General features: G+C 34.5%; 1 protein-coding gene across 7 annotated transcripts in view; it reads right to left on the reverse strand.

Annotated features, from left to right (window-relative positions):
- EHBP1 (EH domain binding protein 1) overlaps positions 1-21,524 on the reverse strand; it is a 333,194-nt gene that overhangs the window by 43,754 nt on the left and 267,916 nt on the right. For 4 of the 7 annotated variants that reach the window (XM_037736194.1, XM_017522174.2, XM_017522171.2 and 1 more), the window contains 5 exons: positions 14,464-14,571; positions 11,702-11,826; positions 8,904-9,042; positions 8,563-8,669; positions 5,670-5,793 (listed from right to left, as the gene is read on the reverse strand). In XM_037736194.1, the coding sequence (XP_037592122.1) occupies positions 5,670-5,793; positions 8,563-8,669; positions 8,904-9,042; positions 11,702-11,826; positions 14,464-14,571 (603 nt within the window). The remainder of the gene's footprint in view (positions 1-5,669; positions 5,794-8,562; positions 8,670-8,903; positions 9,043-11,701; positions 11,827-14,463; positions 14,572-21,524) is intronic. The other 3 variants (XM_037736195.1, XM_017522179.2, XM_017522177.2) reach the window with 1 other exon arrangement.

The following is a 21,524-nucleotide window of genomic DNA, read 5'->3' on the forward strand; positions in this document are numbered from 1 at the left end:
TATTGAAAAAGCTCAAGATCACATTTTTCTTTTAAAAGTAAAACTAAGGGCTTTAACACAGAAACAGTACATACATATCTACTGTCATAAATTGTAAGCTGCTAATATAAAAATAATTACCTCAATTTAGAAGTCAGTCACTGAAATATTAACTAGTTTTATTTTTATTTATTTTTTTTTTTTGAGACGGAGTTTCACTCATGTTACCCAGGCTGGAGTGCAATGGCGCGATCTCGGCTCACCGCAACCTCCGCCTCCTGGGTTCAGGCAATTCTCCTGCCTCAGCCTCCTGAGTAGCTGGGATTACAGGCACGCACCACCATGCCCAGCTAATTTTTCGTATTTTTAGTAGAGACGGGGTTTCACCATGTTGACCAGGATGGTCTCGATCTCTTGACCTCGTGATCCACCCGCCTCAGCCTCCCAAAGTGCTGGGATTACAGGCTTGAGCCACCGCGCCCGGCTAACTAGTTTTATTTTTAACATACCTCAAAAAACCATTTCCAGGGATTCCTTAGTAGCTGGTCCTAGACTGAAAACTACTCTCTGAAGGTTATAATGCTCAAGTTTGAGAACCTTCTAAAGATTAGTAAAGAGTGAGATGCTTCTTTTGAAAGGAACCTTGTTTCTATCCTTTTGATTATTCTAAATGAGAATGTTTTATACCCTGATTTTCATGCATGTTACATTGTGATGACCAGGGTAAAGAAATAATGTTAAGAGGTACATGAGCTTGTTGGATCTCAAATGGGCCAAACAGGTTGGTTAGGTATCTTTTTTGCATAAGAAGTGAATATCGATCTGTTTCTTCTGACTTACTAATTACAAATCATAAAACGGTAATGACAGTGTCCAGAGAATTACTAGGAAAACCCCAGGAAAATCAGAAGTTCCCCTGTAAGAAGATGAGAGATGAAGCAGGTGGTATGTGGGAGTTGGGCTCCAGTGCCATCAGACTGGGTTTAACTCCTGCTCTCCCACTTGCAAACTGTATGAACTGGGCAACTAAGTTACTTATGTCTCTAGGCCAGTTTCCTCATCTGAAAAGGTGGTTATTAATAGTCCCAATTATTACTAGACCCTATCTCATAGGGCCTTTGTGAGAAACAACAAAATATGTGTAAAGCACTTTCCACAGAACCAGATATCTAATAAGCATGCAAAAAATATCAGCCATGATTGTCATCTTGATTTTTATTTTTTTGTGTGCCCTATTCCCTGCTTTAAAGCAGCTTTAATACTACATTTGATTCGTCAAAGGATGAAGTAAAGAAACATTCTGAAGAATGTGTAGAAAAAAGTTATTTCTTTTAATTCTTTTTTCCTAAGTATATTTAATATTTTTAAATGGCCAGTTAGGTTTTTGGAATGGATACTCTACAAAAAGCTACAGAATCAGCATTTTTGAGAAGGCTCATGATCCTTTCACTCAGTGCTTAAAGGTTATAAACTTGCAAGATGCTATTTTATTGTTGCTCCCCACCCAGAAATGCTTAATTTTTACTTTCAAAATGTAAATAAAATACTGTAACTTAAAAAACTCAAACAATTAGATACATTAAAAACTGCAGTTTTGCAGTTAAAAAGTTTGATAACCATTAAAAAAAACAGACTGAGAATAGAAAAGAAACACCATTCATTATAGCAACACTATTTGTAGCACTATAGTAAAAGGGCCCATCAGCATTTCCATTATAAACTCCATTTTTCATGGGTTACAACATTGCTGGCACAGATCCATTAGCAGTACACTTACATAAAATGTGTCAGCTTGGAACACATAGATGTTCCTAACTAATAAGTTTTGCTGCTCCCAAATAAGTAATCATTACAAAGTTAAAGTGCTAGAAACTAAAATATTCTTCCTCAAAAACCAGTCACACACAGGCACACACAAACATGTACACCATTAACAGCTGAGGAGAAAAAAATCACTTGTATTTGCATAGGGATTTTATAGGTCCCAAGATAAAATGGCAGAAAATAATACGCCTTGAAATATAGTTTAAAAGAAAAAAATACTCACAATCACATACACAGTATTGCTGCTTAGTATTCAAACTATCACTGATTTAGGATTACTGAACAATTTCAGAAGGAACCAGAAATATAAATCCCATAGTTGTTCTATCTGTGTCATTGCTGCCCTTCCCCAGCTCCTGCCATTCTCATTCCTGGCATTTCCCCATCTTGTTGTATGAGCCTTTTACATTCCTTTCCTACTGTCTTGCTAGAGCCTTCTACCAACATGCCAGGAGAAATGCCCAGCAATCTGGGCCACTATCCAGGCCCCACCCATCCTGCCTCCCCACAGGATATAAGGAGCTTCAATGTCAAAGGGGTGGTGCTTAAAATCTAATATTGTTCAAGCTCTGGAAGCCTAGGACTCAGATCTAAAATAACTATTAGTATTATTTAGCTATATTTTGAATTAACAGGTTTTTGTGGGTTTGTCTGGGTTGTAGACACTCAGAACAATGTTCCTTTTGGAAAATGTATTCTGAATTCTACCTAAATCTCAACAACTCATTTAAAATTGAGTACAATATTACCATATGATTCAGAAATTCCAATCCTAGGTATATTCCCAAAAGAAATGAAAACAGAGATGCAGACAGGCACTTGTACACAAATGTTCATGGTAGTTAAAAGTGGAAACCCAAATATCCATCAACAGATGAATGAATAAACAAATGAGGTATAAATGTGCAACAGCATATTATTCAACCATAAAAAAAAATGAAGTACTGGTACATGCTACAACATGGGTGAACCTTGAATATATGTTAAGTGAAAGAAGCCAAACACAAAATGACAAATAGTTTGATTCCACTTAGAGGAAATAACTACAATAAATCAAATTCATAGAAAAAGTAAATTAGAGATTCCCAGGGAATTGGGGGAGAAGGAAATGGAAAGTTATTGTTTCATGAGTGCAGAATTCATGTTTAGGGTGATAAAAAAACTTCTGGAAATACACAGTGGTGATGATTATACAACAATGTGAATGTACTAAATGCTACAGAATTGTGTACTTTCAAATGGTTAATTTTATACTATATGAATTTCAAATCAGCAAAAAAATGAATACAGTCAGTATCTACAAGCATATACAAACTGAAATAGCATATAAAGTATATTTGTTCTGCAAAGAAGATGCAGTGGGGAAAGAGGACTGAGTCAAGAGCTAGAAAAGCTAAAAACCTGGGTTCAAGCCCTAACTCTACCATTGCTAATGAGATCGTCTTAAATGAGTCTGTTCCCCTAATCTGAGTTTCATCATATAAAAAACATGGGTACTATCTGCTCTGCTTAATTCTAGGCTGAGAAACAGAAAGTAAACTGAAATGTCTAACATACCAGAAAAAGGTTTTATTATAATAAATAAAAAGTTGGAATGAACTGGAACCCAAAAAGGAAAAGGATGAATACAGGCGTTCACTTTGTAACATCTCATCCCCTACGTCAGATACTAGGTTTTAGGCAAATCTTAAAACATTATTTGTGCTGGTGTAAGTTTAGAACAGTCTAGGATGATTCTTGGAGCTTATGAAGTTGGGAGGCCAACACAGTTTTGGTCTAAATCTGCAGTAGCAGACCCAGTCAGGATCAGATTCTGTCCTGTGAAGTAAGAAATATAATAAGCTCCAAAGGATTCTAGATTCAATCTGTATTCTATGACTGTCTTTCAGATTATAAAGCATCTATGGTTGGAATGGGGCCATTTCAAAGCTTCACTAGTGATATGTTGGGTAGGAAGGAGAAATTTAGTCTATTTTGGTAAGAACCCTCAACAAATCAGGTTCCAACTGCTAAAGAGGGAGAGGAAACAGGATTTATAGCTTTTTCACTAGTGGCACAAGTTTTCTTGTATAGTAACATCGAATTTATCCAACACAATCAGGGAAGGTGGTTAAGTTTCATTTGTTTGGAAAATAAAAAAGGAAATCTGTCTCCTTAAAATATTTAAAGGAAATAGTTAAAAATATATTACAAATGTTATTCAGTCAGTAATTACATATTTAATATAGCTAACATAGCTAATATTTTCAAAATCCCCTAGAAACCCAAGAAAAAAATGTAAATATAAAACAATACATTGGTTTATAGGTCCATGCTGAATTCATACAAGTATATAGGTATAAGTCTGAGCCATGCATGTAACTTATTAGGGGAATGATATACATGGTCTACACATTCTGGTGTAGCAAGAAGAATCCTATATGATAGGATCCTAGTAGCCTGAATTCTAATCCAATGTCTACCATGTGGTGATCTGTTTGATCTTGAGCATTTCCTATGCCTCTGTCTCCTCATCTATATAATGAGAATATTAAGTAATAGGTTTTTCTAAAAAAGTATTTTTGGTTTTAAATTTTAAGTAGTAGAACCTTTTTTTTTTCAAATGAACTGTTCCAAAAGCCCACTATTTCAGATAAATAAACTCAGAGTCACTCTATTTGAAGGAAGGCAAGGAATCCAGATGCCTGCCTGCTTTCTGCTCCCTTATTGTCCTAGAAGCCCCTGAGGTGCCTCTGAAGAAGATTTAGGACTCCAGAGAACACAGTATGAAATCCACTGTCCCAGATAAAGCCTAAGGTTTCTTCCTGTTCTGATATGTTCTGATTTCACTAATCTATGCATTTTCAAATGCCCCATAAAATACTTATTTTTGGAGAATTTCTTTTATTTTAAATATATTTTTGAAGAATAGAGAAAAAAAGTTCAGGAAAGCTTCCCAATCCTAAATCATGTTAATCTTCTTTATTTTAACACTGCCATAAAATTAAAGCAATTAATTAGATTACAGGAATGAATTTTCCACTTGTATTTTTTGACTTTTTTTTCTTAATATTACTTACTTATTATTTGGTATGAATGATTTATTTCACATTTTAATTTCTTTGTAAGGGCAGCATTTTACACACACACACAGAGTTCCTTTTTACACACACACACACACACACACACACACACACACACACACACACACACACACACACACACACAACTTCCTTTCCAGTTGCTTATTATGCTGTTGGATCCATTCAATCACCATGGGCAATCAGCATCAAATGCCAATCTGCCCTCTGGTTAGGAGCTAACTTGCTGCCCTAACCCATCTTTACAAACCTTGCTACACCTTAATCCTTTCAAATGCAACTGTGACACAAAGTATTACAGACTTTTAAAAACCTGTTCTCCTGAAAAAAAAAATTGTGGAGCATCAGTAACCAGATAGTATTCTCAAATTTCAGTGATCTAGTCCATGGAGCCGTCCCCTATGCACAGTGCTCTGTTTCATGCAGTACATGGCTTTAGCTGGCCAAATCTTTTTTTTCCCCAATGAATCAGTAGAACAGTAAAGATCTTACTTTTTTTTTAAGCAGTGGCATATCAATGAGGCACAGATGTGTATTCCAACTCTGCATGGATGAGCACACTGTTCAATAGTGCTGGCTCACACGGTATCAGGGCGAGTTATCACTTCCCATGAAGGCACTCTTATCACCAGGGCCCAGAGAGGTGGCTGCAAATCGCAGCCTTTTTATTTTCAAGGCAGTTTTGCTGAACATTCAGGCTTCAAAGATTCACACTTCCAAAACTCTATAAGAGTTTGTGAACGCTCAATTTGCCAAAACTGTTTACAGTGTAATTGGGCACCGTACCTGTGTCCATGAGATAGCGAAGGCGCTTCTCCACCAGCGCGGCACGGGTGTCAATTTGCTTTTGCTCATTCTCTAGTGCTGCCAATTCTCCTACAACATACTGACTGGTGTCTTTGAACCCTTTCTGTTAACAAGAACAAACAGGAAGGAAAAAAAAATCACTTGTAAGTTGCATTTTTCCTTTCTACAAACACTTAGTAAAGCACTTACCTAGAGAACCAAATACACCCTTAGTATCACCCTTAGTACCAAAAAGCAACTCTCTGCAATTCAAGAAATTTTCATATGTATTATATATAACAAACTTTTGTAAATAGAGAACTCTTCAGCTGTTTACTAGTATGTTTATAATTTCACAGCCAGATTTGCCAGATTTTAAAAGTTAACGCTAAGTTTAAAAAAAATTTCTCTTAGAGTTAAGTCAGTTATTTCAGATTATCCCAGATTTCAAAGTTACCATTGGCATTTATTCTGTTAACAGACAGAAGATAATTTTCCCCTTTGTGATTATCAAAACAAACATCAATGATACTTCTAACTCAAAAGTATAATACAGAAAAATGGAGTTTTACTAAAGAATTGACCTTGAAAGTATCCATCCTAAGAGAATCAGATAAATTTGTTCTATGGAAATATAAAATTAAAGAGATGGTTTTTTTTCAAAATGATTATATTATTTAAAATACTTTAAAAATGACAAAAAGGGAAGTTCACAATATCTCCAGTTTTCCCTCCAGCTGGCTTCTGTACTTTAAAATGACATTCTGTTGTTGTATTACTAATTATTACAGTTGTAAATAGTGACCTGACAGGTGGTTTCAAACCTTGCTACACAGGATCTAATAAAACTCATATATTGATTTGGTTAATCTTCCATTTAGCCAAGTTTGAATTTTAATTTGAAAATTTACTTTTTATAACCATCCATGTTTAAAAATATATGTATATATAACATATATTTACATATATGTGCCAGTATACCTTTAATTTTTACAATCATATTATAAATTTAAATCATTAAAGTCAGGGTTATTTATAGTATAGTGGTAAAAACTGATTAATTATGGCTCCCTTTGAATTACCTATTTACCTTTTAACATTTTTGGGGCTAAGAGACCTAATTAGCTAAGAAATATTGAAGAACTTATTAAGTGATTATTCTTACCACCACCACTGCTATCATAAGCACTTAAAGCATTACTCAGAGAAATAAATGTGAACAACCCTCTTCTGTCAAATCCCTTCCCTACCTAGCATATTAATCTCTTAGAAGCTATAAGGAATTATCTTTCATTACTCCTTAAACAAGAAATAAAATCAAGAATTACGTTAATTATGAGTATATTTTAGAATTCTCATGATTAATAAATATGTCTAACTATATGTATGACTTACATACCTTTTGAAGTGGTAAATAATTTGTACTCATATGTGACCTCAATTTATACCAACTTATTGTTAAATTGATTATGGCAGTTGACTAATTTACAGTTAAAATATTTTAAGAAGTCATAAAACTAAATTTCTGGGGATAGTTCTATTTTAAAAGTCACTGTATTTTTTAAAAAAATATACAAAATGGGTATTCTTTCAGCTCAATACAAAATGTAACAGAAAAAAAATTACAATAACAGAATAAATGCCAACGGTAACTTTAAAATCTGGGATAATCTGGTGAATGCTTCTTGAATCTATCTGCCAGACAGCAGAGCATTTTCAAAAAGGATGTTTTCTTTTCTCATTCCCATATAGACAAGAAATTTTCACACTGTTTTTCCATAATGATTGTACTAGTTTACATTCCAAATACAGAGACAAAACAAATATAGTAGTTTACAAAGACAATACAAAAAAAAATATATAAGGAAGCAGAAGTGATAAGCAACACATAAACTTCATTGCTCTTACTGATTGGTTCAGTTAAAAATAGAAAGAAATTACATAATCAGGTTTCTTTAGTGTGAGTACTCGGTATAGTTAAGTATTCTGTAACTTGAAAGTTATACCAAATACTTCATCAGGATTATCAGTGAGCTCTTTTTTTCTAGCTCATACCTTTTCAGGTCTTCTAAAGCAAGCAACTTAAAATGAGATTTTAGAGTCCTAAAATGTAGCTGGTGACTCAGAGTGTACTTGTAAGGATTTTAAAATCCAACAAAGACTATCTTAACATTGAAAACAATGAAAATATTTAGAAAAACTGTAGATAATTTAAAAAGTAGTACTATTAAAGAGAGCTATGCTTCCAGACAAAAATTCAAGTTAAAACTTGTTCTTCCTGCTTCTGTCCCGCAGCTGTCCATCAAAAGCAGCTTTCTCCCTGCGGTCTATCAAATATTTCCCTCACAAATCAATTTTACACATGATCAGCCCATACCCCTACTGAGCTGAACCTCCCCGTTAATTAAGTGAAGAAATTACCATATATATTATATTAATGCAAACATCATTCAGCTAGTAATTCACGGCTGATCTGGATAATGGAAAGGTTGAACACCCATTAACCCAAGCCAACAAAATGGGTTGGCTGAGAAATTCTAGCAGGTCTCATGTGACTTTTCCCTCTAACTGCAGCTCTGCGGTATCTGCTATTGTAATAATTAAAATCCTCCCGGTAGATCAATACTGGAATCTCTTTATGGGAAGTGCCCTGATGGAAATGTCTCAAGGAAACTGGGGCTGTGGAACTCTGAAAAATTCATTTTTTTTTATCTGACAATTATCACCACACTGCAGACTAATTCAACAGTGCACCCCTCTCACTCTGCTTTGAATGCACTGGAGATTGACATCTTAAAAAACCTAACATCTCATTTTAACAAATAAAGGCACTATTTCCACATACAGTTTGGAATTATCAGCAATCATGAAACCACACAAAAAATTAATATACATTAAGCACTTCATCTTCTGATGGCTTCCTCTGAGTTTCAGTTATCGCTGCCTTCTCCTCATTTCCTTTCTTTGTATCTTCCTGTATTGATCTCTGCCTTTTCATCTCTTAAAAAAAAAGAGGAAAGGCATGTAAAATTATTATAAAGCTTGATATTTGTGTATTGAAATGTAGATTTACATTACCAGCTTTCATATATATATATACACATACATATAAAACAAACACTACATATATATACATATATATATATATATATATGTATATGTATATATATATATATGTAGTTAAATAACAAGAAAGATGGGAAAACATTTTAGAAAGTATTCCTGTATTCCTACCTGGTCTATTCTCAATATATTGGCTGAAAGACTGAAGTTGAGTTTTTCTGACTGTAGAATCTTTGCTGAACACAACAGGATTTCTAAAACGTTCTGTTGTTTTTTGTAATCGTTCAGTCCGGAGATCTTCTGTGCCATTCTAAAAGTAAAACAACACATAGTAAGAGAGTCCTGATCTCATAAACATAAAAATACACATTAGTAAGGCAACTTTTACTGATTTAGGATAACAATGATTTAGAAACTTTTTGCAAGAAAAAGATTTTAAAGCACTTTCAACAGCTCAACTGCAAGTTCTGTTGCCTGTAATCATAAACTTTGGGACACATGGTTTTACTCTTGATAACTTTGATACAAACGTGTCTTCCCCCAGTGATACATATCATTTAAAAGCCACGTTGCCTCCTATTTCTCCCACTATTCTGTGTCATCGGTTTGTACAGCCCCACAGACTTGTATGACAACAAGAACTAGTTTCTTATTTTATGTCCATTGAGATAAACCACTAATGCTGGATGAAGGCTAAAAGGTAGGATTATAATACTACCCCACTGAACTGCATTTCATCAGCTATAACTTTCCAAAGCCAGATTTGTAAGTAAGCCCTTTACAGCTAAGGAAACTACAATTATCTTTTCCGGAGCTTCCTATGTTAATACTGGTAACAAATTCAAATGGTTCTATCAACAAGAAATATCCCAGAAGACTGAACCACTGCAGTGTGTGGAAGCTGCAGATACCGAGGTGCTGTGTACCAAACAAATATTTCATTTTATACCTAATCTTTTATTATTTTTATTAAGTGTTTTGAAAGTAAATAGGGAAAGGCTAAGATGCATGACTAATAGCTAAGCCTGCTGAATGCTGAAACTGGTTATCAAAAGCTACCAAGACTTTGCCCTTCCTCTGCATTGAGACAATCGGTAATGAGGAAGCCCTCCAATGGCCTATTCTCTAGCCTCAAGGAGGCCTGGGATACAGAATCCTCAGGGGAAGGTAACAGTTTATCCTTTTCCACAAACACAGAATGCCTCATTTATAAATGTGTAAACTGCATTTTATTAAAAAAAATAAAAACCCAAATCAATGTTGAAAGCTTCAAGAGAACAGATGGACTCTATATGTTCTTTATAAACACCATTTTCAAAATCTTAAGTAATAGGATTCATACAAAGAAAAGCTGTTTAAAGCACATCTTTTGTTGGAATAACTTTAAAGACTACTATTTAAGAGTGTTTTGGAAAACAAAACCAATTTTATCTATACAGATAAAGCATAATAATGCAAATAACACTTTTATTTTTTTTAAGTTATCTAATACATTTATCATTAACATCATGCTTATAATATCCTAGCCATATAGCTATGATACAAACAATTTTGGCTTTTATTCTATTTTTTTTTTAAAGAAAAATAGAGCTCCACTGTTATAACTATCCAATGGTCTAAAATTCAAGTCTTTACCAAAATAAACAAACATAGCTAAATTTTTTTAGGCCTGGCAACATGCTAAAATATCAGTGTGATTAGCCAGCAAATCCCATCTTAAGAAACCTTTTTATGACTAGGGACTTCTGCCACTTTACAAATGTATTCCTCTAAACCCACTAATTCAGTTAGCCTTTTCAATCTATTGTATTATTCTTAGGCCAGCTTCATTCTGCATTAAATCCACTGCAGAAAGCTAAATTGAACGCAAAAAAATCAGACGTGATCCAGGCTTCCTTTTGTTCAAAGATAGAGACCAAAAGTCCTCTGGTGCTGCCACACACTTTCATCACCAATTTATAGAAACTGACAATATAGGGGAAAAGCAATGAAAGTCATTGTTTTGGGACTTCAAAGCATCTCTGTGTCAGGGGAAGGAAATCCTTTCAGTCAGCGGGGCAGTCCCCATAGTCCGCAGGTGGGTGAAAAGTTATACAGGACTGGAAGTGCCCTAAAGCTAGAGAAATAGTAATCACTGTGAGGAAAGTGGGGGAACATGTGGGTGGGAATAATATAAACAGTCTAATAATATTCTTATAATGTGGCATTTTGACTAAACTGTTATACAAGGTCAGATGCATAATGGCACAAAATACATGCAAGTTATCTTAAACATTTATATTCACTCCTATTACCATTTTTAAGTGTGATGATTCTTATAAATAACATACATTTAGTTCTTGTAAATAGGCAGAAGTTTGAGGATTATTTAAAAAATATGCTAGAATAGTCTTAACAATATTCTTCTGAGCAAAAATACATACATATACAACTCAAGAATAGTTTCCATATTGCTTCTATTTTTACTTGAAACAGCAATTTAAAGTAGTAGTTTCCCTGAAATATAGTATATGAATACTGATTACCATATTGATATATTTATTGGCTATTTAATACAAAATTTAAAATTTTTTTTTGGACAAGGTCTTGCTCTACCCCCTTACTAGAGTTCAGTGACATGATCACCACTCACTGTAGCCTTGAACTCCTGGGCTCAGGCAATCCTACCACCTCAGCCTCCTAAGTAGCTGGGACTACAGTCGTGCACCACTACGTCTGGCTGTTTTACTTTTAGTAGCAAGGTCTCATATATGTTGCCCGGGTTGGTCTCGAACTCCTAATTCTCCTGCCTTGGGCTCCCAAAGTGCTAGAATTGCAGGCATGAGCCACCACACCAGGCCAGTAAAAATTTCTTATACCTTAATATTGGTGAAGAATTTGGTAAAAAATTGTTTTTAGAATTACAAACTGCCAGGAGAAACTAGAAGACACAGATACTAAGCCAAATGTTTTAAACGAGTAAGACTTACCTTCATGTCCTGCTCTGAGCTCTCAGTTACAGCTTTCTGGGCAGCACTGGAGGATGAATTTGCCACCTGTGGCTGAACTTCTAGGAGCTTCTTCAGCTTCAAGTCCACCAACTTACTGTTTTGTTCTGTTAAATATGCAAATACCATGAATAACTGAGTGAGATGCATTTAGATATGTAGGCTGTCAATTTTAGGCAAGCTCAGAAAGGTATTACTATATTTTAAAAGAAAGAAGAAAAGGATATTAGTAGATTAGATGCATGAAAAACCCTTTACATATGTATATTTCCCCCACCAAAATCATTCCCTTTAAAGAATACAGTCAACATTTCTAAAGAAAACTTAGTTTTACAATAAATAATAGCTAATGCTTACCTAAAAACCTAAGCCTCTATGTGAGAGAGAGAGATATATATATAAGCATTGTATGTTATACATAATAAAACAAGCTATTATAACAAACTAGATGTTTAAAAGAAGAGATAGATTTCATTTGGGATACTATTTTATAGTTTTAATTCTTTTAGTAAATTAGACTTATAAATGCCAAATTAAAACAAGTTCTTAACATCATCTTAGATAGTCGTCATATATATAATATTAGAATCCAGTGTTTATATATGTACCTATATGACCAGCACTGAAACAGGGTATAAGTTTACAAATACCCTCTGCTTAGATGGCGGAAATACAATAAAGATTGTTATATTTTAAATGTGATATATATATTCACATAGAATGTATTACTGTGTATTAATCTTTCATAATAATTCAAAATGAGTAGAAATGCAACTAAATCTTAAATTAATAAAAGGCAACTCTTTAATAAAATGGTTGCAATAGCTATGTCCACCACTGGGTGGATGATATTTTTCATAAAGATTAATAACTTTTCTAATTATAAGACTCTTAATAAATGCTATTGTCATTACTTTCATGCAAATTGGTCAGTTTATATTGCAAGGCTTCTCTTTTAAACAATATCTGATGAACTATGGTCAAATCAAGATAAAGATTAAACAATTTATTATTAAAACATTATGACATATACATATGAAAAAAATTTAGGGGGAAAATAAAGCAAGGATAAAAATTGTAATATATTCCATGGGCTTCCAGATTCTAGTTTGCATTCCTATTTCTTACTGCCACAAAATAAACCATAAAACTGAATTGGGAGGCCTGTCATGCCAACACTTACTGGCATGCTTGGGAGCCATAAACAATTTATTAGTTAACTCCAAAGAGGAAGGCTGAGATGTGTCTTTTTTGGAAAATATTAAGCAGAAAGAAAGTTTTTAAAAAGGACAAGAGTCAAGCCTGTTAGGACTAAAATTAACAAATGTTTAAATTGTCCCCCAAAGTTGCTACAGCTGAAACTAGAAAATTCTCCCCTTACTTTACCTGAGAAATGGTTAATGTTTCCTGTGTTACTAAACTACTGTAGAATCAGGACATCTACATCGCATATTGTTACTGATTTTATACTTCCATAAACTGAATATTAAAAAATTCAATCCTGAACTTAGGGATGTCCTCAGCATTGAAAAGATGTTATTAGTTTCTGATAAAGCCTTTGGTGGTGGTTATGGTGGGAAGGTGACTAAGCAACAACAACAATGTTTTCAAAAAGAAAAATCAAACCTAACCAAGTTCGACAGTATTTTAAACAGAAAGAAGTAAAATGTAGTTCTAATTTTGGGTTAAACATTTAAAAAGTTTACTTAAATATTAGCATTCTTTTAGACTTGCACAATTATAAATACACTGACTTCTATTTAGTAATAGTTTAACACCAGGCCATGAAGGAGCTACTGACAAAAGGGCATATGATTTCTTGAGCATTCATTATAGGAAAACCATGGTCACCTGTTTCTTGAAATAATAGTATATTTCTAACAGGGAAAGAAACAGAGCAGCTTAGCATTGCAGGGGAATTCCAGGGATAGGAAAAAGAATGCTCTCACTCCCTTTAGCTTTTTACAGGAAAAGAGAAATGTTAGCGACTTTGCCTCCTTCTTTTAAGTCTAAAGAAATCACCAAATACTTTTTATTGCTATAAGAATTCAATTCAAAAAGCATTTATGAAACCCCTCAGGTATACAAGGCACTGGATTGCTACTTGCTGCTGGCTTATAAAGGCAATGCATTTGAAACACTCACCTATTAAAAACCACCAGCAAGTATCTTTAAAAGAACTTACAAAGGTCCATTGCCAAAATGATTTATTGATATAAGACATAAGATTAATTTAACAGCAGTCTATACAAAGTGTCTTATTGTAATCAGTTAAGTATCTGTAAAATCATTTACTAGAGTAATATTGAAGTATTTAAGGTAAGCACACAATCTGCAAAATAATATTACAACTAAGACTATAAGCTAAATAAGAAAATCTGATCCCATGGTTTAGACTTACATGTGGAATATATACCTTACAACATCACACCCAAATATTTAAGCTGAGAAGGGAACCAACTATTGAAAGCCTACAGATTGTCTCACATAACATAAAACATAATAGTGAATCTTAGCAATAAGAGAACGCAAACTACAATTTGCCATTCCAATGTTATTGCTAATTTTAACATTCAACCTAAAACAAAATAACATAAAATTGACGGAAGGTGGATTCAGCTAAATGGTTTATGAGGCTATAAGATGTAATAAAACTATAAAATAAATTATTATTGAGATAATAAAAATATAACCATAAAGTTTGCCATGCAGCAGGATACAAAACATTTATAATTTAAAATTACCGGGAGTATCAAGGTCATTTTCTAAGTTAGAAAGTTCATCTCCACCTCCTACAACAAAGCCTTCAGGAATCTCCTCGTTAGTATCTATCTCAATATTATCATTTTCATCTGTAGGAACATGTAGCAATAATGTTAGTATATTATTTATATTTTATATCATTCATCCAAAACACTAAAGAAGAAAAACCAGTATTTTAGTGATGGTTATTCAAATTCAGGTCTGACACAGATAAGCAAGTTAAGAAATCAGTTTTAAGTCACTTTTTCACTACTGGATTAACATTTATATTTTACATTCATATGTCAAACATGAATTATCACATCAAAGCAGATGCAAAGGTTTTGACAATTTGCCACACGCTGTTTCTGAATCACTGAGCTCATTGAGTTCCCGTATTTTAGTGTAATCTATAGGTAACTTTAAAAATGGCACACAAAAATAAAGTTGGTTTGGTGACAAAGTCATCAAATATTTCTAAATTTCACATTTTTATCAGATTATTATATTTGAATGCATAAATAAGCACACATTCCTTATAAGCTTGTATATGTCATTTTTGTGAACACAAATGCTTTTATGCTTTTAATGAAATATTATCATAAAAATGTTATAGATAAAGAGTGAGACTAGCATATACAGTGCCTTTATACAATGGAAAGTTCAAAAACAACTAATACAATAAATCTTGGAAGAGCAAAAGCTGGGAAAAATTATGAATCAAAATTAAATACATGGGAATGAGAAAGTCTTACATAACTTTTTATACCCTTAGTAAAATGTTTCAGGTCATAGTTAATAAATGGAGTCAATTTTGACATTAAAGATTTTTAGTAGATATTTTTCTTCTCCAAATCCTAGTGATAAAATTGGTTAAGTAATTTTGAATTCTACACATTTGAAAAGGTATAGCAGCAATTTTAGTTGCATATTAGAGATTTAGCTTTAATTTCTACCCAACAGACAGGCAATGCACCTTTTGGAGAAATAGCTGTGTAGCCCTGGGATTTAAAGAATACCCCTACTAATCTGCAACTCATTTTTCTGTAATTGGCCAATTTTTATTCATAGTGTGGTATTCCAAAGATTTTTTTTTTCCAATTGAGAAATTCCAAAATTCTACAGTGAGGTTTAATCCCTCAACATCTGTCCCCTTCTGAAACTGTCCATCTTTAGATTTGATTTTTGGCTTCCTAAGTAAATGCTTAGTATGAGCATTAATACTAATAGCCATAGTTTACATTTATTGAAGACTTCCCATCTACTGTGTAAACCATTTTGAAGAAGAAAACAACAAAGAAAAAAGACTGAGAAATGCAGCCCCCACACTAGGGGGAAAAACATAGAGATAAAAACATTGTTAAGTGCTTTCAGAGAAATAGCTAAGGCATTATATGTGGCTTTATTATTTAATCTCAATCACTTGGGAGATCTTTTCTAATCAACTGTGCTCAGCCCAACTATTTGACTCATTTCATAGAAGTGGGCATCTTCAATTTCACTATCCCCAAAATTTGTAGTTTAGCAAATAGGGTAACAAATATTTTCTGTGTGTCAAAAAGGTGTTCAGAACACTTCCTCAGCATTATTCTGTGTCGGAGACAGCTTCCCTTAATAGCTTTTAGAGATCTAGTGCAGTATTTTTTTGCTGCCAATAAGCCCACACTGATGATTACTGAATATAATTAATTTAGAGTGAGAGTACAGAATTCAACATTCATTCATTTATTTATTCAAGAAACTTCTAGTGTGTACTGTATACACAATATGCAAAACACTGCCAGATGTTGAGGAGATACAAAGTTGTATGGGACATTTATTATGCCTTAAAGGCATATTCAAGGGACTATAATACCATGTATGGTGGGAGTTATTGGGTGAAAATAAGATACAGAACAAATTCAAAAGATAAAGAGATTATTCTTTGACAGTAACACCAGGAGTTCTTTCTTAGAAGTGCTAACCTTTAAATTAGGTCTTGAGAAATGTATAGCATTTCAAGAGGTACAACTGAGGGGAGGGCATGACAGGCATGAAAGCAGGAACGGGTAGGTTATGTTCAGAGAACAGTGTAAAGTCCTATTTGGCTCAAGCATACTTAAAGAGAAGTAACAGAAGGTAAGACTTGAAAGGCAAAACTACAGAGAGCCTACAGAGAGTCTTGAAGGACAGAACAGGAAGTTTAACTTTTACTTGGTAGGAATGTAGAGATACTGGTGCTCTAACATGATCAGTACTGTGCTTTAGAAGATTAATTTAACAGCAATCTCCAAAAGCAGTTTTCAACCAAAGTACTTTATTGTAATCAGTTGTATAACTGATAATTTGTATAATAATATAAGTTGTATAATAAGTAGGTATAACTTAGTAGTAGTAATATAAGTAGTGAAGTTTATGTCTTTTGTGACTTAGAGCAGCTTCAATAATTATTTCTATAATATCACTGTTGCTTACATTCTCATATGCGGTCTTGTGTGAAAGCAAAAGTGGTCTAGGGACTGTGCATATGAGAGCCCTATGCACATGACACCATCTTCATGCAAAAATGCTGACCTAAATATTGGACTGGAGAACAGAAAGGCTATAGTCAAGAAATGCAGGTTGAAGACTGTTATAACCCCCAGGCAAGCAGTATGGAGAGCCTAACCTAGGATGAAAGAATTGGGGGTAGGTATGATGTAATTTAGAAATCAAATGGATGTTGGGTTGTAGAAGAAGGGATACTAAGGAGAGCAAGGGTGAGAATGACATCAGAATCAACTGTCCAGCCTGAGTGACTAGAATGATGGCATTGCCATGAAAAAAAAAACGTAAGTCTGGAAATGTTAATGTATATGGGTTCTTTCAGATTCCAGGGATACTCAGAAAATGGTACTTCCTTTCTGTACCCATTTATACAATGCTAGGTTCCTATATGATGTTTAACAGGTGCCATTTAGACTACCACTCACTAGTAATGCTGAGTGGGTTAACTCAATGTTCATGTATGTACTGCTAGCCTTAGATAAAAGGATTACTATTTGGGAGGGCAAGAGTAAAAATTGATCTATACAGCTTAGGTTTTCTTAAGAATGGGTTTCTACTTTCCATTCCTTAAGTTTTACAATGAACTTTGAATTCTTCTCAACCGTTAATGTTACATATTTCCTAACACCTGTAAGAAATGCTCTAACTGCATTCTTACAGAACTAAAGCACATGTGCACGTGTGTGTTTAAAGATACTACAGATATATTTATTTATGTATTATATTATCTTTAAACACACACGTGCACATGTGCTTTAGTTCTGTAAGAATACAGTTATATATCTTTATGGTTAACCAATGAAAACCCAGTAGGTGAACAAGGCAGAACGTAAACTAAAGATCCATTACACAACAGAAGCTGGTTTGCAAGTATGCTATGTACTGGGTTCGCAAGAAAAGGTAAAAGGGGATTAGATATGCATTGAATGTGAAAGTGCATTCCAGCTGACACTGCACAGCACTGTAAGTAAAATAGATATCCCAGCAGCATGGTCAATTAGGCCAGTCTTATATTTTTCATTTATAGATAAATTGAATGAAACCAAGATACCTTGTAACAGTTGAGAGAGAGAGAGAGAGAGAGAAAGAGAGAGAGAGAGAGAGAGAATATCTGCATTTTTTTATTTTTATTTTTATTTTTTGAGACAGAGTTTCGCTCTTGTTACCCAGGCGGGAGTGCAATGGCGCGATCTTGGCTCACCGCAACCTCCGCCTCCTGGGTTCAGGCAATTCTCCTGCCTCAGCCTCCTGAGTAGCTGGGACTGCAGGCACGCGCCACCATGCCCAGCTAATTTTTTGTAGTTTTAGTAGAGACGGGGTTTCACCATGTTGACCAGGATGGTCTTGATCTCTTGACCTTGTGATCCACCCACCTCGGCCTCCCAAAGTGCTGGGATTACAGGCTTGAGCCACCGCGCCCGGCCTATCTGCATTTTTTTAAACAGAAAATGAAGTTATCATTAAAAGCATACTTAAAAATTCCAAAAAATTTTTCCACTTATGACTTTTAAAATTCACAACGAAGGTCCCCATAAAATTCATTATTTTTGAAGTTATTCTATAGAAATTAAACAAAAGATAGGAAATACAATACATATATTATTAATAGAAGCTGAAAATAAAAATTATTGAAAGACTAAGATTTTATTTCAGCTCAATAAATTTATTTTCCATAACTGAAATAATAAGGATCATACAGACATTCTCTTTCCTTTTTTTTTTTTTTTCTTTTGAGACAGAGTCTTGCTCTGTTGCCCAGTCTGGAGTGTAATAGTGTGATCTCTGCTCACCACAACCTCTGCCTCCTGGGTTCAAGTGATTCTCTTGCCTCAGCCTCCAGAGTAGCTAGGATTACAGGTGCACACCACCACGCCCAGCTAATTTTTTGTATTTTTAGTAGAGATGAGATTTCACCATGTTGGCCAGGCTGGTTTTGAACTCCTGACCTTCCGATCTACCCACCTCGCCTCCCAAAGTGCTGGATAACAGGTGTGGGCCACCACACCCAGCCCATGAAGACATTCTCATGAGCAAAATTAAAAAAAAAAAAATTCTTCATCTGAAATGCTAAACAAAGTACACTACTTTATCTACATAAAAAAGAGGCAAAAATGTCAGTTTAAAGTTAAGCAAACCTAAACTAAACCAAAGTGATAAGCTATGGAATAAATAATAACAAACTATGTATCATATATAATATACTTTATAATATATAACACATGTGATATATGGCATGATATATAATATCATCTTAAAACAAGGCAGTCACCTTCTTTGCAAATGTGTCCATAGACCATTAACAAAAATTTATTATGCATTTGGCCAACATAAAACATTTATAAATTCCCAAAGCAGAAATTTAGGCCCTATTCCCTGACCACAATACTATACAACTAAAACCAATAATACTAAACTTTATCAATATATGTACCTTGTCAGGTAAGATTCATACAACCCTCAAGTTTATTAGATAGAATGAGGATTTTACAATGAGGCCATCACAGGTCTACAATTACAAAATGATGCAAAAATGAAAAAAACATGTGTAATACACTACCTGATTTTCTCATTAGCCCCACAAGTACGTCAAAGAGAAGATATGTGAAAGCTAGGCTGTAGCTACTAGGAGAGGTGTGATTCTGTTATTTACACAAGAATTAGGCTATTTCCGGTTGCAACAGGATGCAAGTCTCTTGATGGCCTGAATATACAGTTATCGGTGACCTAAAATACCTTGTATGTATTTTCTGTGGACACCATGAAGCTGAAGACATCTCACCTCAAACTTAGTAAGTTTCCTTTTCTCACTGAGGCTGGTTGCTGCTTGAGAACAGAAAAAGTAGGCTTTTGCAGGTGAGTTCAGGCAGTGAGTCTGAGTGATGATCATGTTCAATACACTCCCCAAGCTGTGCATCCACCTTATTATGTCATCTCTTTGCTATCCTGTTTTATCACTCTTGACTTCTGCTTTGAAAATCTTCCTACCCTAGCATTCCATCTAGGCAGGCCTCAAATTATTTCTCTCTCTTTCTTTCACACTACTACTTAGCAAAATTTCTTTTTTCAGATCTGATGATTCCTACTGGACACTGGGAGAGTGGACAATAATTTGTAATTCTTTCTCCTTACTTACCAACCTCATCAGGGTCATTTTTACTTAGAAATGAGACTCTTGTAAACTCAAGAGAATTTTGAATTTGTTATGCAAGGGTGAGCAAACTACAGGCCAGGGCAACATCTAGCCTACTGTCTTTTGAAGGTAAGTAACAAACACGCTCCTTCATTCACATATTGTTCAAGATTGCTCTCAGGCTACAAAGAACAGAACTGAGTAGCTAGGACAGAGAGCACATGACTTATAAAATCTATAGTGCTCTGGCCCTTTCAAGGATGTTTGCCAAATTCTGGCCAACCACAGTGGCTGGCATTGTTTGATAAATAAATGCATATGAATCGCTTAATTTCAGGCATGAATTTTACCTACTTCCTTGTCCTAAAGCTTTCTCCACAACTCTTACTCTCAATATGGCTTAGACCTTGAGGCTAGAGGAGACCTAGTCTGTTCCATATCCCTTTATAAAGACAGGCCAAGAACCACAACTGAGAATAGGAAACAGGCCTGCTTCATTTGTCTTCGGCCAACCTTAGTTCTCACAAAGAGACTACCATCTGATATGTAGCTGTTTCCAACACACAAGGTAAGCTGTGTCCTACGGGAAAAATAGACCCTGGTCACTTTGGTCTCCTTCAGAAATAAGAAAACTGACTCCTCAGGAGGTTCTCATAAGTCATTTGTCAAACCCTGCCCCCTCCCTCTTCACTTCACCTGGCTTTCCTTGTTCTAGTGTGTATTTCCTTGCCAACTCTATAGATCCAATCCTCACTTGCCCTTTGTTTACTTTATTTACTTTGACTGTTGAATGATGCCAAATCCAGATCTTTACTGTCCCTCATTACCAGGTAGCAACATCACTTTGAGTTGTAATACTGACTGTCACCTTGCCTAGTCTAGTCCTGGCTTAGCCTCAAGTGGAGTTGGATTATCAAGATAGGACTAACTACATAGCTGACACATCCCATATCATTAATAAGACTTTGAATTCTTAGTCTTCCCAGAGTTTACAAGTCATTTAGCATTGTTATCTGCTCACTACTGGGAAAAACAAAAAATAGATGCCAAATGCCTCTTCATCCTATTACTTGTTCTCCTACACAGCTTTATGATGCCATAGGAAGGTAGCATTAACAGCTTCAGGAAGCCTATCTGGAGCATAAGAATATGGATTTTTCTATGATTCAGAAATAGAAGGAGACAAAGATTTATTAAGACTTACTTAGAATATCTGGAGATTTTTACAATAAAAGAAGCATTTAATTATTAATGATAAATGAAAGCAAATTATCATAGTATTATATAAATGTAGCTATGAATACTTACTGATCTTACTATAAAACTGTAATAGAAAATGTAGAAATTGCAATAAAAATCCTGCATGATAGCTGAATGACAGTAGTTGAAAAGGGAAGATGAATAATT

This window comes from Cebus imitator, unplaced genomic scaffold (genome assembly GCF_001604975.1).
Source record: "Cebus imitator isolate Cc_AM_T3 unplaced genomic scaffold, Cebus_imitator-1.0 Scaffold23, whole genome shotgun sequence".
In the NCBI taxonomy this organism is placed as follows: domain Eukaryota; kingdom Metazoa; phylum Chordata; class Mammalia; order Primates; family Cebidae; genus Cebus; species Cebus imitator.